This window comes from Salmo trutta, unplaced genomic scaffold (genome assembly GCF_901001165.1).
Source record: "Salmo trutta unplaced genomic scaffold, fSalTru1.1, whole genome shotgun sequence".
Taxonomy (NCBI): domain Eukaryota; kingdom Metazoa; phylum Chordata; class Actinopteri; order Salmoniformes; family Salmonidae; genus Salmo; species Salmo trutta.
This window is the reverse complement of record NW_021823104.1, coordinates 2501-17500: the sequence shown is the minus strand read 5'-3', so window position 1 is coordinate 17500 and position 15000 is coordinate 2501. Positions and strand designations below refer to the sequence as shown.

Below are 15000 nucleotides of genomic sequence, written 5' to 3'. Positions count from 1 at the left end.
GGTCTATAGGTATACAGTATGGGGCTGGGTAGGGTAGGTATTAGGGTCTACAGTATGGGGCTGTAGGGTCTATAGGGTCTGCAGTATGGGGCTGTAGGGTATAGGGTCTATTGGTCTACAGTAGGGGGTTGTAGGGTATAGGGTCTACAGTATGGGGCTGTAGGGTATAGGGTCTATAGGTCTACAGTATGGGACTGTAGGGTATAGGGTCTATAGGTATACAGTATGGGGCTGTAGGGTATAGGGTCTATAGGTCTACAGTATGGGGCTGTAGGGTATAGGGTCTACAGTATGGGGCTGTAGGGTTAGGGTCTATAGGTCTACAGTATGGGGCAGTAGGGTATAGGGTATAGGGTCTACAGTATGGGGCTGTAGGGTATAGGGTCTATAGGTCTGCAGTATGGGGCTGTAGGGTATAGGGCCTATAGGTCTACAGTATGGGGCTGTAGGGTATAGGGTCTACAGTATGGGGCTGTAGGGTCTATAGGGTCTGCAGTATGGGGCTGTAGGGTATAGGGTCTATAGGTCTACAGTATGGGGCTGTAGAGTATAGGGTCTACAGTATGGGGCTGTAGGGTATAGGGTCTATAGGTCTGCAGTATGGGGCTGTAGGGTATAGGGTCTATAGGTCTACAGTATGGGGTTGTAGGGTATAGGGTCTACAGTATGGGGCTGTAGGGTATAGGGTCTACAGTATGGGGCTGTAGGGTGTAGGGTCTATAGGGTCTACAGTATGGGGCTGTAGGGTATAGGGTCTATAGGTCTACAGTATGGGGCTGTAGGGTATAGGGTCTATAGGTCTACAGTATGGGGCTGTAGGGTATAGGGTCTACAGTATGGGACTGTAGGGTGTAGGGTCTATAGGGTCTACAGTATGGGGCTGTAGGGTATAGGTCTACAGTATGGGGCTGTAGGGTATAGGGTCTATCGGGTCTACAGTATGGGCTGTAGGGTATAGGGTCTATAGGGTCTACAGTATGGGGCTGTAGGGTATAGGGTCTATAGGTCTACAGTATGGGGCTGTAGGGTATAGGGTCTACAGTATGGATCTGTAGGGTTTAGGGTCTATAGGTCTACAGTATCGGGCTGTAGGGTATAGGGTCTACAGTATGGGGCTGTAGGGTATAGGGTCTACAGTATGGGGCTGTAGGTTATAGGGTCTACAGTATGGGGCTGTAGGGTATAGGTCATAGGGTCTACAGTATGGGGCTATAGGGTATAGGGTCTATAGGTCTACAGTATGGGGCTGTAGGGTATAGGGTCTATAGGTCTACAGTATGGGGCTGTAGGGTATAGGGTCTATAGGTCTACAGTATGGGGCTGTAGGGTATAGCGTCTACAGTATGGGGCTGTAGGGTATAGGGTCTACAGTAGGGGATGTAGGGTATAGGGTCTATAGGTCTACAGTATGGGGCTGTAGGGTATAGGGTCTACAGTATGGGTCTGTAGGGTAGGTCATAGGGTCTACATATGGGTCTTAGGTATAGGGTGTACAGTATGGGGCTGTAGGGTATAGGGTCTACAGTATGGGGCTGTAGGTATAGGGTCTATAGGTCTACAGTATGGGGCTGTAGGGTATAGGGTCTATAGGTCTACAGTATGGGGCTGTAGGGTATAGGGTCTATAGGTCTACAGTAGGGGGGCTGTAGGGTATAGGTCTACAGTATGGGGCTGTAGGTATAGGGTCTATAGGTCTACAGTATTGTGCTGTAGGGTATAGGGTCGACAGTATGGGCTGTAGGTATAGGGTCTATAGGGGTCTACAGTATGGGGCTGTAGGGTATAGGGTCTATAGGTCTACAGTATGGGGCTGTAGGTTATAGGGTCTACAGTATGGGGCTGTAAGGGTATAGGGTCTATAGGTCTACAGTATCGGGCTGTAGGGTATAGGGTATCGTATGGGGCTGTAGGTATAGGGTCTACAGTATGGGCTGTAGGGTATAGGGGTCTCACAGTATGGGGCTGTAGGTATAGGTCTTACAGTATGGGGCTGTAGGGTATAGGGTTCTACAGTATGGGGCTGATAGGGTATAGGGGTCTACAGTATGGGGCTGTAGGGTATAGGGTCTATAGTTCTACAGTATGGGGCTGTAGGGTATAGGGTTCCTACAGTATGGGGCTGTAGGTATAGGGTCCTAACAGTATGGGGCTGTAGGGTATAGGTAATAGGGTCTACAGTATGAGGGCTGTAGGGTATAGGTAATAGGGTCTACAGTCTCAGGTACCTTACCATAATCCCATGTTGTCAAAACTCTCATTTTCAAAGTCACGAGGCTGAAACAGAGAAGGAAAATGTAGTCAGAAGTTAAAAACCTTTTTCCAATGTATTGAGTGTAAGCTGTGTTGGGTAAAGGGTATAAAGGGTAAGGGTAAAGGGTAAAGGTTAAAGGGTAGTAAAGGTTTGTAGTGTAAATGGTGTAGGGTAAAGGTGAATGGGTGTAGGGTAAAGGAAGTAGGGTGTATGGTAAGTGGTGGTAGGTTAAAGGTGTGTAAGGTAAAGGTATAGGGTAAAGGGTAATGGGTCATTTTTTTATTTATTTATTTATTTCTCCTTTATTTAACCAGGTCGGCAAGTTGGAGAACAAGTTCTCATTTACAATTGCGACCTGGCCAAGTTAAAGCAAAGCAGTTCGACAACATACAAAACACAAGTTACACATGGAGTAAAAACACATACAATCAATGATGCAGTTGAAAAAAATAAGACTATATACAATGTTGAGCAAATGAGGTGAGATAAGGGAGGTAAAGGCAAAAAAATGCCATGGTTGGCAAAGTAATAAAGTATGGCAAGAAAAACACTGGAATGGTAGATTTGTAGTTTGAAGAAAAGTTAAAAAGTTAAAATATAAATATTATGGTGCAAAGGAGCAAAATAAATAAAATAAATAAATACAGTAGGGGAAGAGGTAGTAGTTTGGGCTAATTAAAGATGGGCTATGTACAGGTGCAGAGATCTGTGAGCTGCTCTGACAGCTGGTGCTTAAAGCTAGTGAGGGAGATAAGTGTTTTCCAGTTTTAAGGAGATTTTGTAGTTCGTTCCAGTCATTGGCAGCTGAGAACTGGAAGGAGAGACGACCAAAGGAGGAGTTGGCTTTAGGGGTGACCAGAGAGATATACCTGCTGGAGCGCGTGCTACAGGTGGGTGCTGCTATGGTGACCAGTGAGCGGAGATAAGGGGGGGACTTTACCTAGCAGGGTCTTGTAGATGACCTGGAGCCAATGTGTTTGGCGACGATTATGAAGTGAAGGCCAGCCAACGAGAGCATACAGGTCGCAGTGTGGGGTTGGATATGGGGCTTTTGGTGACAAACGGATGGCACTGTGATAGACTGCATCCAGCTTGTTGAGTAGGGTATTGGAGGCTATTTTGTAAATGACATCGCCGAAGTCGAGGATTGGTAGGATGGTCAGTTTTACGAGGGTATGTTTGGCAGCATGAGGTGAAGGATGCTTTGTTGCGAAATAGGAAGCCAATTCTAGATTTCACTTTGGATTGGAGATGATTGATGTGAGTCTGGAAGGAGAGTTACAGTCTAACCAGACACCTAGGTATTTGTAGTTGTCCATCAAATTCTAAGTTAGAACCGTCCAGAGAAGTTATGCTGGATGGGCGGGCAGGTGCAGCAGCGATCGGTTGAAGAGCATGCATTTAGTTTACTTGTGTTTAGGAGCAGTTGGAGACCACGGAAGGAGAGTTGAATGGCATTGAAGCTCGTCTGGAGGGTTGTTAACACAGTGTCCAAAGAAAGGGCCAGAAGTATACAGAATGGTGTCGTCTGCGTAGAGGTGGATCAGAGATTCACCAGCAGCAAGAGCGACATCATTTATGTATACAGAGAAAAGAGTTGGCCCAAGAATTGACCCGGTGGTACCCCCATAGAGACTGCCAGAGGTCCAGACAGTAGGCCCTCCGATTTGACACACTGAACTCTGTCAGAGAAGTAGTGGGTGAACCAGGCGACGCAATCGTTTGAGAAACCAAGGCTACTAAGTCTCTGCCGATGAGGATGTGGTGATAACAGAGTCAAAAGCTTTGGCCAGGTCAATGAATACGGCAGCACAGTATTGTTTCTTATCGATGGCGGTTACGATGTCGTTTAGGACCTTGAGCGTGGCTGAGGTGCACCCATGACCAGCTCTGAAACCAGATTGCATAGCGGAGAGGGTGCGGTGGGATTCGAAATAGTCGGTAATCTGTTTGTTGACTTGGCTTTCGAAGACCTTAGAAGGCAGGGTAGATGGATATAGGTCTGTAGCCAATTTGGGTCAAGAGTGTCACCTCCTTTGAAGAGGGGGATGACAGCAGCTGCTTTCCAATCTATGGGAATCTCAGACGACCGAAAGAGAGGTTGAAACAGGCTAGTAATAGGGGTTGCAATAATTTCGGCAGATAATTTTAGAAAGAAGGGTCCAGATTGTCAAGCCCAGCTGATTTGTAGGGGTCCAGATTTTGCAGCTCTTTCAGAACATCAGCTGAATGGATTTGGGAGAGAAGGAGAAATGGGGGAGGCTGGGCGAGTAGCTGTGGGGGGGTGCATGCTGTTGAATGCAGTATGGGTAGTTAGGTGTACAGCATGGCCAGCCGTAGAAAAATGCTTATTGAAATTCTCAATTATAGTGGGCTTATCGGTGGTGACAGAGTTTCCTATCCTAGTGCAGTGGACGTTGGGAGGAGGGTGTTCTTATTTCTCCATGGACTTTACAATGTCCCAGAACTTTTTAGAGTTGGAGTTGTCACGAAGCAAATTTCTGTTTGAAAAAGCTAGTCAGCCTTGGCGTTTCTAACTGCCTGTGTGTATGGATTTCTAACTTCCCTAAAAAGTGCATATCGCGGGGGCAGTTCGATGCTAATGGCAGAACGCCCACAGGATATTTTGTGTTGGTTAAGGGCAGTCAGGTCTGGGGGAACCAAGGGCTATATCTGTTCCTGGTTCTAAATTTCTTGAAAGGGGCATGCTTATTTAAGATGGAGAGGAAGGCATTTTAAAAAATAACCAGGCATCCTCTACTGACGGGATTGAGGTCAATATCCTTCCAGGATACCAGGGCCAGGTCGATTAGAAAGGCTTGCTCGTTGAAATGTTCTCAGGGAGCGTGACAGTGATGAGTGGAGGTTGTTTTGACCGCGGACCCATTACGGGTGCAGGCAATGAGGCAGTGATCGCTGAGATCTTGGTTGAAAACAGCAGAGGTGTATTTAGAGGGCACGTTGGTTAGGATGATAATCTATGAGGGTGCCAGTGTTTGCGGCTTTGGGGTTTGTACCTGGTGGGTTCATTAATAATTTGTGTGAGATTGAGGGGCATCAAGCTTGGATGTAGAATGGCTGGGGTGTTAAGCATGTCCCAGTTTAGGTCGCCTAGAGCACGAGCTCTGAAGATAGATGGGGGGCAATCAGTTCACAATGGTGTCCAGAGCACAGCTAGGGCCGAGGGGGTCTATAGCAGGCGGCAACGGTGAGAGACTTGTTTTTTGGAGAGGTGGATTTTTAAAAGTAGAAGTTCAAATTGTTTGGGTACAGACCTGGATAGCAGGACAGAACTCTGCAAGCTATCTCTGCAGTAGATTGCAACACCGCCCCCTTTGGTCGTTCTATCTTGTCTGAAAACGTTGTAGTTAGGGATGAAGATTTCACAGTTTTTTGGTGGCTTCCTAAGCCAAGATTCAGACACAGCTAGGACATCCGGGTTTTGGCAGAGTGTGCTAAAGCAGTGAATAAAACAAACTTAGGGAGGCTTCTAATGTTAACATGCATGAAACCAAGGCTATTACGGTTCAGAATCATCAAAAGAGAGCGCCTGGGGAGTAGGTTGGGAGCCAGGCACTGCAGGGCCTGATTCCCTCTACATCCCCTCGGAGCAGAGAAGATAAGTATGAGGGTACGGCTGAAAGCTATAAGAATTGGTCGTCTGTGACGTCCAGAATAGAGAAAAAGGAGCAGGTATCTGGGGGCGATAAAATAGCTTCAAGGTATAATGTACAGACAAAGGTATGGTGGGATGTGATACAGAGGAGGTAAACCTAGGCATTTAGTGATTATGAGAGAGATATTGTCTCTAGAAATCATTGAAACCAGAAGATGTCATAGCATGTGTGGGTGGAGGAACTGAGAGGTTGGATAAGGTATAATGAGCAGGGCTAGAGGCTCTACAGTGAAATAAGCCAATAACACTAACCAGAACAGCAATGGACAAGGCATATTGACATTAAGGAGAGGCATGCTTAGCCGAGTGATCAGAGGGTCCAGTGAGATTCAGACAGCTAGCCGGGCCATAGGTAGCAAGCTGGTGGAAGATGGGAGGGAGGTCTGTTTTTAGCCGCCTCGTGCGTTTCCGTCTGTGGGTTAGTGGGGTTCCGTGTGGAAGGGGGGACCTGTCCAAGTTGGCAAAATAGTTAGTTATAGTGGCCCAAGAAAAGTGTCCGACAGACCTATTCAGATCGCAGCCGAAAAGACAGCTAACGATTAGCTGGCCACAGATGGGCGATCAGGTTACGTCGCGACGGAGGGGCCAGTTGGACAACTCCCTCGGGCAGATAACGTCGGTGATCCAGTCGTGAAGACCCAATGGGGCTCCGCATCGGCAGTAAAACGGGTCAGGATAGGTGAGTTGTAGCCCAGGAGACACTTCAGCTGGCTAGCTCAGGAATAGCCCACGAGTGGCTGACGGAACTCTTCAGCTGGCTAGCTAGCTAGCTCCGTAATAGTGTGTGTTAATTCCGTGACCGACGTTGCCAATAGTCACTCAGGTAGCAGCTAGTTAGCTGCAAGATCCAGGTGTAAATGTCCAGAGCCTGCGGTAGAAATCGAGGAAAGGAGAGAGAATAGGTCCGATATGCTCTGGTCTGAGTCGCGCTGTACAAAAACTGCCGATAGCTTTTCGAGCTGATGGATAGCTGAGGACAGCTAAACGTAGCTAGCTGAACTTCAACGATTAGCCAGTGAAAATGGCTAACCTCTGGCTAGCTTCTGTCGTGGAATTCAGATGAGGTAAATAATACTTTCTTTTTTTTAAATTGCTGAGGCGGGTTGCAGGAGAGTGCTTTGAGGTTGAGTATTTAGAATAAAAAAAATGTAAAAAGATAAGTGAAGAATTTTTTTTTTAAAATATATATATATATACATACACGGGACACGACAGGACGTCTGAACTGCTACGCCATCTTGGGGGAGATGGGTGTAGTGTAAAGGGTAAAGGGTGTAGGGTAAATGGTTTAGGGTAAATGGTTTAGGGTAAATGGTTTAGGGTAAATGGTTTAGGGTAAATGGTTTAGGGTAAATGGTGTAGGGTAAAGGGTGTAGGGTAAATGGGTGTAGGGTAAATGGGGTAGGGTAAAGGGTATAGGGTAAAGGGTAAAGGGTGTACCGTCTAGGCTAAAGGGTGTATGATGTATTGGATGCAGGTTGTAGTGTGTAGTGTAACAGGGTGTAGAGTGTAGAGTGTAGGCTAAAGGGTGTATGATAAAGTGTAAAGGTGTAAGGTAAATGGGGTAGGGTAAAGGGTGTAGGGTAAAGGGTTGAGGGTAGGGTGAAGTGTGTAGTGTAGGGTGCTAGGGTGTAGGAGGTGTGTAGGGTTTAGGGTGCTAGGGTAACGTTTGTAGGGTGTAGGGTGCTAGTGTAGGTGAAGTGTTTAGGGTGAAGTGTTTAGGGTGTAAGGTGTAGGGTGAAGTGTTTAGGGTGTAGGGTGCTAGGGTGTAGGGTGAGGTGTGTAGGGTTTAGGGTGCTAGGGTAACGTTTGTAGGGTGTAGGGTGCTAGGGTGTAGGGTGAAGTGTTTTGGGTTTAGAGTGCTAGGGTGTAGGGTGAAGTGTTTAGGGTGTAGGGTGTAGGGTGAAGTGTTTAGGGTGTAGGGAGTAGGGTGAAGTGTTTAGGGTGTAGGGTGAAGTGTTTAGGGAGTAGGGTGAAGTGTTTAGGGTGTAGGGTGAAGTGTTTATGGTGTAGGGTGAAGTGTTTAGAGAGTAGGGTGAAGGGTTTAGGGAGTAGGGAGAAGTGTTTAGGGTGTAGGGAGTAGGGTGAAGTGTTTTAGAGAGTAGGGTGAAGTGTTTAGGGTGTAGGGAGTAGGGTGAAGTGTTTAGGGTGTAGGGTGAAGTGTTTAGGGAGTAGGGAGTAGGGTGAAGTGTTTAGGGTGTAGGGTGAAGTGTTTAGGGAGTAGGGTGAAGTGTTTAAGGAGTAGGGAGAAGTGTTTAGGGTGTAGGGTGTAGGGTGAAGTGTTTAGGGTGTAGGGAGAAGTGTTTAGGGTGTAGGGTGAAGTGTTTAGGGTGAAGTGTGTAGGGTGTAGGGTGTAGGGTGAAGTGTTTAGGGAGTAGGGAGAAGTGTTTAGGGTGTAGGGAGAAGTGTTTAGGGTGTAGGGTGAAGTGTTTAGAGAGTAGGGTGAAGTGTTTAGGGTGTAGGGTATAGGGTGAAGTGTTTAGGGTGTAGGGTGAAGAGTTTAGGGAGTAGGGTGAAGTGTTTAGAGAGTAGGGTGAAGTGTTTAGAGAGTAGGGTGAAGTGTTTAGGGTGTAGGGTGAAGAGTTTAGGGAGTAGGGTGAAGTGTTTAGGGTGTAGGGTGAAGTGTTTAGGGAGTAGGGTGAAGTGTTTAGGGAGTAGGGAGAAGTGTTTAGGGTGTAGGGTGAAGTGTTTAGGGAGTAGGGAGAAGTGTTTAGGGTGTAGGGTGAAGTGTTTAGTGTGTAGGGAGTAGGGTGAAGTGTTTAGAGAGTAGGGTGAAGTGTTTCGGGTGTAGGGAGTAGGGTGAAGTGTTTAGGGTGTAGGGTGAAGTGTTTAGGGAGTAGGGTGAAGTGTTTAGGGAGTAGGGTGAAGTGTTTAGGGTGAAGTGTTTAGGGAGTAGGGTGAAGTGTTTAGGGTGTAGGGAGAAGTGTTTAGGGTGTAGGGAGTAGGGTGAAGTGTTTAGAGAGTAGGGTGAAGTGTTAGGGAGTAGGGTGAAGTGTTTAAGGAGTAGGGAGAATGTTTAGGGTGTAGGTGTAGGGTGAAGTGTTTAGGGAGTAGAGTGAAGTGTTTAGGGAGTAGGAGAAAGTTTAGGGTGTAGGGAGAAGTGTTTAGGGTGTAGGGAGAAGTGTTTAGGGTGTAGGGTGAAATGTTTAGGGTGAAGTGTGTAGGTGTAGGGTGAAGTGTTTAGGGAGTAGGGAGAAGTGTTTAGGGTGTAGGGTGAAGTGTTTAGGGTGTAGGGTGAAGTGTTTAGGGAGTAGGGTGAAGTGTTTAGGGTGTAGGGTGAAGTGTTTAGGGAGTAGGGAGAAGTGTTTATGATGTAGGGTGAAGTGTTTAGGGAGTAGGGAGAAGTGTTTAGGGTGTAGGTGAAGTGTTTGGGAGTAGGGAGAAGTGTTTAGGGTGTAGGGTGAAGTGTACCCGCGGGCTGGAACTCAGTCTCTCCTCTCGCGTCCGCGGACCAGTGATGTTTAGGGTGTAGGTGTAGGGTGTAGGGTGTAGGGAGTAGCGAGTAGGGTAGGGTGTAGGGTGAAGTGTTTAGGGTGTAGGGTGTAGGAGTAGGGTGTAGGAGTAGGGAGTAGGGTGTAGGGTGTAGGGTGAAGTGTTTAGGGAGAAGTGTTTAGGGTGTAGGGTGAAGTGTTTAGGGAGTGGAGAAGTGTTTAGCGTGTAGGTGAAGTGTACCCGCGGGGCTGGAACTCAGTCTCTCCCTCTCGCGTCCGGCGGACCAGTGATGCGTTTCCTGGCGGCTCGGGGTTGGTGGACATGATGCTGTCGTTACGGTAGCGCAGCTAAACACAGGTTACCATGACACACACAGGTAAGGGTGTGCAGGTGTGTGTGTGTCAAATCAAATACAAATCTAATTGATTTTCACATCCGTCAAATACAACAAATGTAGATTTTACCGTGAAACGCTTACTTACAAGCCCTTTCTCAACAATGCAGAATTAAAAAGTAAGAACAATTTCACAAATAAAAAAATGAAATATTACCACAATAGATAACGACGTTATATACAAGGAGTACCGGTACTGAGTCAATGTGTAGGGTTAGGGTTACCAGGTAGTAGAGGTAATATAATGTAGGTAGGGGTACCAGGTAGTTGTATGTAATATAATGTAGGTAGGGTTACCAGGTAGTTGAGGTAATATAATGTAGGTAGGGGTACCAGGTAGTTGTAGGTATATAATGTAGTAGGGGTACCAGGTAGTTGTAGGAAGGGTTACCAGGTAGTTGTAGGTAATATAATGTAGGTAGGGGTACCAGGTAGTTGAGGTAATATAATGTAGGTAGGGGTACCAGGTAGTTGAGGTACTATAATGTAGGTAGGGGTACCAGGTAGTGTAGGTAATATAATGTAGGTAGGGGTACCAGTAGTTGTAGGTAATATAATGTAGGTAGGGGTACCAGGTAGTTGTAGGTAATATGTAGGTAGGGGTACCAGGTAGTTGTTGGTAATATAATGTAGTAGGGTACCAGGAAGTTGTATGTAATATAATGTAGGTAGGGGTACCAGGTAGTTGTAGGTAATATAATGTAGGTAGGGGTACCAGGTAGTTGTAGGTAATATATGTAGGTAGGGTTCCAGGTAGTAGAGATAATTAATGTAGGTAGGGTACCAGGTAGTTGAGGTAATATAATGTAGGTAGGGGTACCAGGTAGTTGAGGTATATAATGTAGGTAGGGTTACCAGGTAGTTGTAGGTAATATAATGTAGGTAGGGGTACCAGGTAGGTGTAGGTAATATAATGTAGGTAGGGGTACCAGGTAGTTGTAGGTAATATAATGTAGGTAGGGGTACCAGGTAGTTGTAGGTATGGGTACCAGGTACTGGAGGTAATATAATGTAGATAGGGGTACCAGGTATATAATGTAGGTAGGGTACCAGGTAGTTGTAGGTAGGGGTACCAGGTAGTTGAGGTATATATTGTAGGTAGGGGTACCAGGTAGCTGTAGGTAATATAATGTAGGTAGGGATACCAGGTAGTTGAGGTAATATAATGTTGTAGGGGTACCAGGTAGTAGGTAATATAATGTAGGTAGGGGTACCAGGTAGTTGTAGGTAATATAATGTAGGTAGGGGTACCAGGTAGTTGAGGTAATATAATGTAGGTAGGGGTACCAGGTAGTTGAGGTAATATAATGTAGGTAGGGTACCAGGTAGTTGAGGTAATATAATGTAGGTAGGGTACCAGGTAGTTAAGGTAATATAATGTAGGTAGGGGGACCAGGTAGTTGAGGTAATATAATGTAGGTAGGGGTACCAGGTAGTAGAGGTAATATAATGTAGGTAGGGGTACCAGGTAGTTGTAGGTAATATAATGTAGGTAGGGGTACCAGGTAGTTGTAGGTAATATAATGTAGGTAGGGGTACCAGGTAGTTGGGGGAAATAATGTAGGTAGGGGTACCAGGTAGTAGTAATATAATGTAGGTAGGGGTACCAGTAGTTGAGGTAATATAATGTAGGTAGGGGTACCAGGTAGTTGTAGGTATATAATGTAGGTAGGGGTACCAGGTAGTTGTAGGTAATATAATGTAGGTAGGGGTACCAGGTAGTTGTAGGTAATATAATGTAGGTAGGGTTACCAGGTAGCTGTAGGTAATATAATGTAGGTAGGGGTACCAGGTAGTTGTAGGTAATATAATGTAGGTAGGGGTACCAGGTAGTTGTAGGAAGGGTTACCAGGTAGTTGAGGTAATATAATGTAGGTAGGGGTACCAGGTAGTAGAGGTAATATAATGTAGGTAGGGGTACCAGGTAGTTGAGGTAATATAATGTAGGTAGGGGTACCAGGTAGTTGAGGTAATATAATGTAGGTAGGGTACCAGGTAGTTGTAGGTAATAATATAGGTAGGGGTACCAGGTAGTTGAGGTAATATAATGTAGGTAGGGGTACCAGGTAGTAGAGGTAATATAATGTAGGTAGGGGTACCAGGTAGCTGTAGGTAATATAATGTAGGTAGGGGTACCAGGTAGTTCTAGTCTTTGACTATTTTGTGTTTGTGTAAGTGTATATTGTGTGTGTGTGTGTGTAAATTTGTAAGTGTGTATGTGTGTGTGTGTGTAAGTGTGTGTGTGTGTGTGTGTGTGTGGTGTGTGTTGTGTGGTGTGTGTGTGTGTGTGTGTGTGTGTGTGTGTGTAAATTTGTAAGTGTGTAAGTGTGTAAGTGTGTAAGTGTGTATGTGTGTGTGAGTGTGTAAGTTTGTAAGTGTGTGTGTGTGTGTGTGTAGACTCACCATAGTAGTCTTGCTGGGCAGCTCTGTGTTGGGGCGGATGGGGAAGGGGAAGGGGGAGGGGAAGGGGAGGGGGACATGTGCTGGTCAGCTGACTCTCTGACATCATCACATCTGGAGACGATCCACCACCACCTGGACACACACACACACACACACACACATCAATATGCCTGTGGGCCTCTCAGGCCCCTGCTGACCATCTGCTGATTAACTGCTGTTTGTTTAGTACCTGAACGGAGAACGTCCTCTGTGTTGATTGGCAGGTCCAGAGTTTTGGGGTTGGAGACTGGAGACTTCACTCTGGTAATCTACACAGCACAAACACAATGTAGTGTTTAGGAGTGTGTGTGTGTGTGTGTGTGTGTTTGTGTGTGTGTGTCTGTGTGTGTCTGTGTCTGTGTCTGTGTCTGTGTCTGTGTGTGTGTGTGTGTGTGTGTGTGTGCTGACCACTCCTTTCAGGTTGGGTCGTCTCTTGAGGCGGGGTTCTGGAGGGAAGAACTTCTCCTCTGGCGACTCGTCACTGGAGCCCTCTGATTGGCCAAGAGATTTAGGCTCCTCCCCCATCACCTGAGAGATGACGGTCGGGGGGACGTCTCTGGGCAAACTCTGAAAGAGAGAGAGAGATACAGAGGAGCGTGTGTTACCTGGTCCAGAGTAGTATCTTTCTGTGTGTTACCTGGTCCAGAGTAGTATCTTTCTGTGTGTTACCTGGTCCAGAGTAGTATCTTTCTGTGTGTTACCTGGTCCAGAGTAGTATCTTTCTGTGTGTTACCTGGTCCAGAGTAGTATCTTTCTGTGTGTGTTACCTGGTCCAGAGTAGTATCTTTCTGTGTGTGTTACCTGGTCCAGAGTAGTATCTTTCTGTGTGTTACCTGGTCCAGAGTAGTATCTTTCTGTGTGTGTTACCTGGTCCAGAGTAGTATCTTTCTGTGTGTGTTACCTGGTCCAGAGTAGTATCTTTCTGTGTGTTACCTGGTCCAGAGTAGTATCTTTCTGTGTGTTACCTGGTCCAGAGTAGTATCTTTCTGTGTGTTACCTGGTCCAGAGTAGTATCTTTCTGTGTGTTACCTGGTCCAGAGTAGTATCTTTCTGTGTGTGTTACCTGGTCCAGAGTAGTATCTTTCTGTGTGTTACCTGGTCCAGAGTAGTATCTTTCTGTGTGTTACCTGGTCCAGAGTAGTATCTTTCTGTGTGTTACCTGGTCCAGAGTAGTATCTTTCTGTGTTTACCTGGTCCAGAGTAGTATCTTTCTGTGTGTGTTACCTGGTCCAGAGTAGTATCTTTCTGTGTGTTACCTGGTCCAGAGTAGTATCTTTCTGTGTGTGTTACCTGGTCCAGAGTAGTATCTTTCTGTGTGTTACCTGGTCCAGAATAGTATCTTTCTGTGTGTTACCTGGTCCAGAGTAGTATCTTTCTGTGTGTTACCTGGTCCAGAATAGTATCTTTCTGTGTGTGTTACCTGGTCCAGAGTAGTATCTTTCTGTGTGTGTTACCTGGTCCAGAGTAGTATCTTTCTGTGTGTTACCTGGTCCAGAGTAGTATCTTTCTGTGTGTTACCTGGTCCAGAATAGTATCTTTCTGTGTGTGTTACCTGGTCCAGAGTAGTATCTTTCTGTGTGTTACCTGGTCCAGAGTAGTATCTTTCTGTGTGTGTTACCTGGTCCAGAGTAGTATCTTTCTGTGTGTTTACCTGGTCCAGAGTAGTATCTTTCTGTGTTTACCTGGTCCAGAGTAGTATCTTTCTGTGTGTTACCTGGTCCAGAGTAGTATCTTTCTGTGTGTTACCTGGTCCAGAGTAGTATCTTTCTGTGTGTTACCTGGTCCAGAGTAGTATCTTTCTGTGTGTTACCTGGTCCAGAGTAGTATCTTTCTGTGTGTTACCTGGTCCAGAGTAGTATCTTTCTGTGTGTTACCTGGTCCAGAGTAGTATCTTTCTGTGTGTTACCTGGTCCAGAGTAGTATCTTTCTGTGTGTTACCTGGTCCAGAGTAGTATCTTTCTGTGTGTGTTACCTGGTCCAGAGTAGTATCTTTCTGTGTGTTACCTGGTCCAGAGTAGTATCTTTCTGTGTGTGTTACCTGGTCCAGAGTAGTATCTTTCTGTGTGTTACCTGGTCCAGAATAGTATCTTTCTGTGTGTTACCTGGTCCAGAGTAGTATCTTTCTGTGTTTACCTGGTCCAGAATAGTATCTTCTTTCTGTGTGTTACCTGGTCCAGAGTAGTATCTTTCTGTGTGTTACCTGGTCCAGAGTAGTATCTTTCTGTGTGTTACCTGGTCCAGAGTAGTATCTTTCTGTGTGTTACCTGGTCCAGAATAGTATCTTTCTGTGTGTTACCTGGTCCAGAGTAGTATCTTTCTGTGTGTTACCTGGTCCAGAATAGTATCTTTCTGTGTGTTACCTGGTCCAGAGTATCTTTCTGTGTGTTACCTGGTCCAGAATAGTATCTTTCTGTGTGTTACCTGGTCCAGAGTAGTATCTTTCTGTGTGTTACCTGGTCCAGAATAGTATCTTTCTGTGTGTGTTACCTGGTCCAGAGTAGTATCTTTCTGTGTGTGTTACCTGGTCCAGAGTAGTATCTTTCTGTGTGTTACCTGGTCCAGAGTAGTATCTTTCTGTGTGTTACCTGGTCCAGAGTAGTATCTTTCTGTGTGTTACCTGGTCCAGAGTAGTATCTTTCTGTGTGTGTTACCTGGTCCAGAGTAGTATCTTTCTGTGTGTTACCTGGTCCAGAGTAGTATCTTTCTGTGTGTGTTACCTGGTCCAGAGTAGTATCTTTCTGTGTGTTACCTGGTCCAGAGTAGTATCTTTCTGTGTGTTACCTGGTCCAGAGTAGTATCTTTCTG

General features: G+C 45.9%; 1 protein-coding gene across 1 annotated transcript in view; it reads right to left on the bottom strand.

Moving 5' to 3' along the window:
• The window catches only part of LOC115188866 (caspase recruitment domain-containing protein 11-like), a gene marked incomplete at its 5' end in the record, with an annotated part of 37984 nt that overhangs the window by 21907 nt on the left and 1077 nt on the right, over positions 1–15000 (bottom strand). Inside the window, 3 exons of the mRNA XM_029747692.1 lie at positions 12157–12288; positions 12386–12464; positions 12604–12762. Of these exons, the coding sequence (XP_029603552.1) occupies positions 12157–12288; positions 12386–12464; positions 12604–12762 (370 nt within the window). The remainder of the gene's footprint in view (positions 1–12156; positions 12289–12385; positions 12465–12603; positions 12763–15000) is intronic.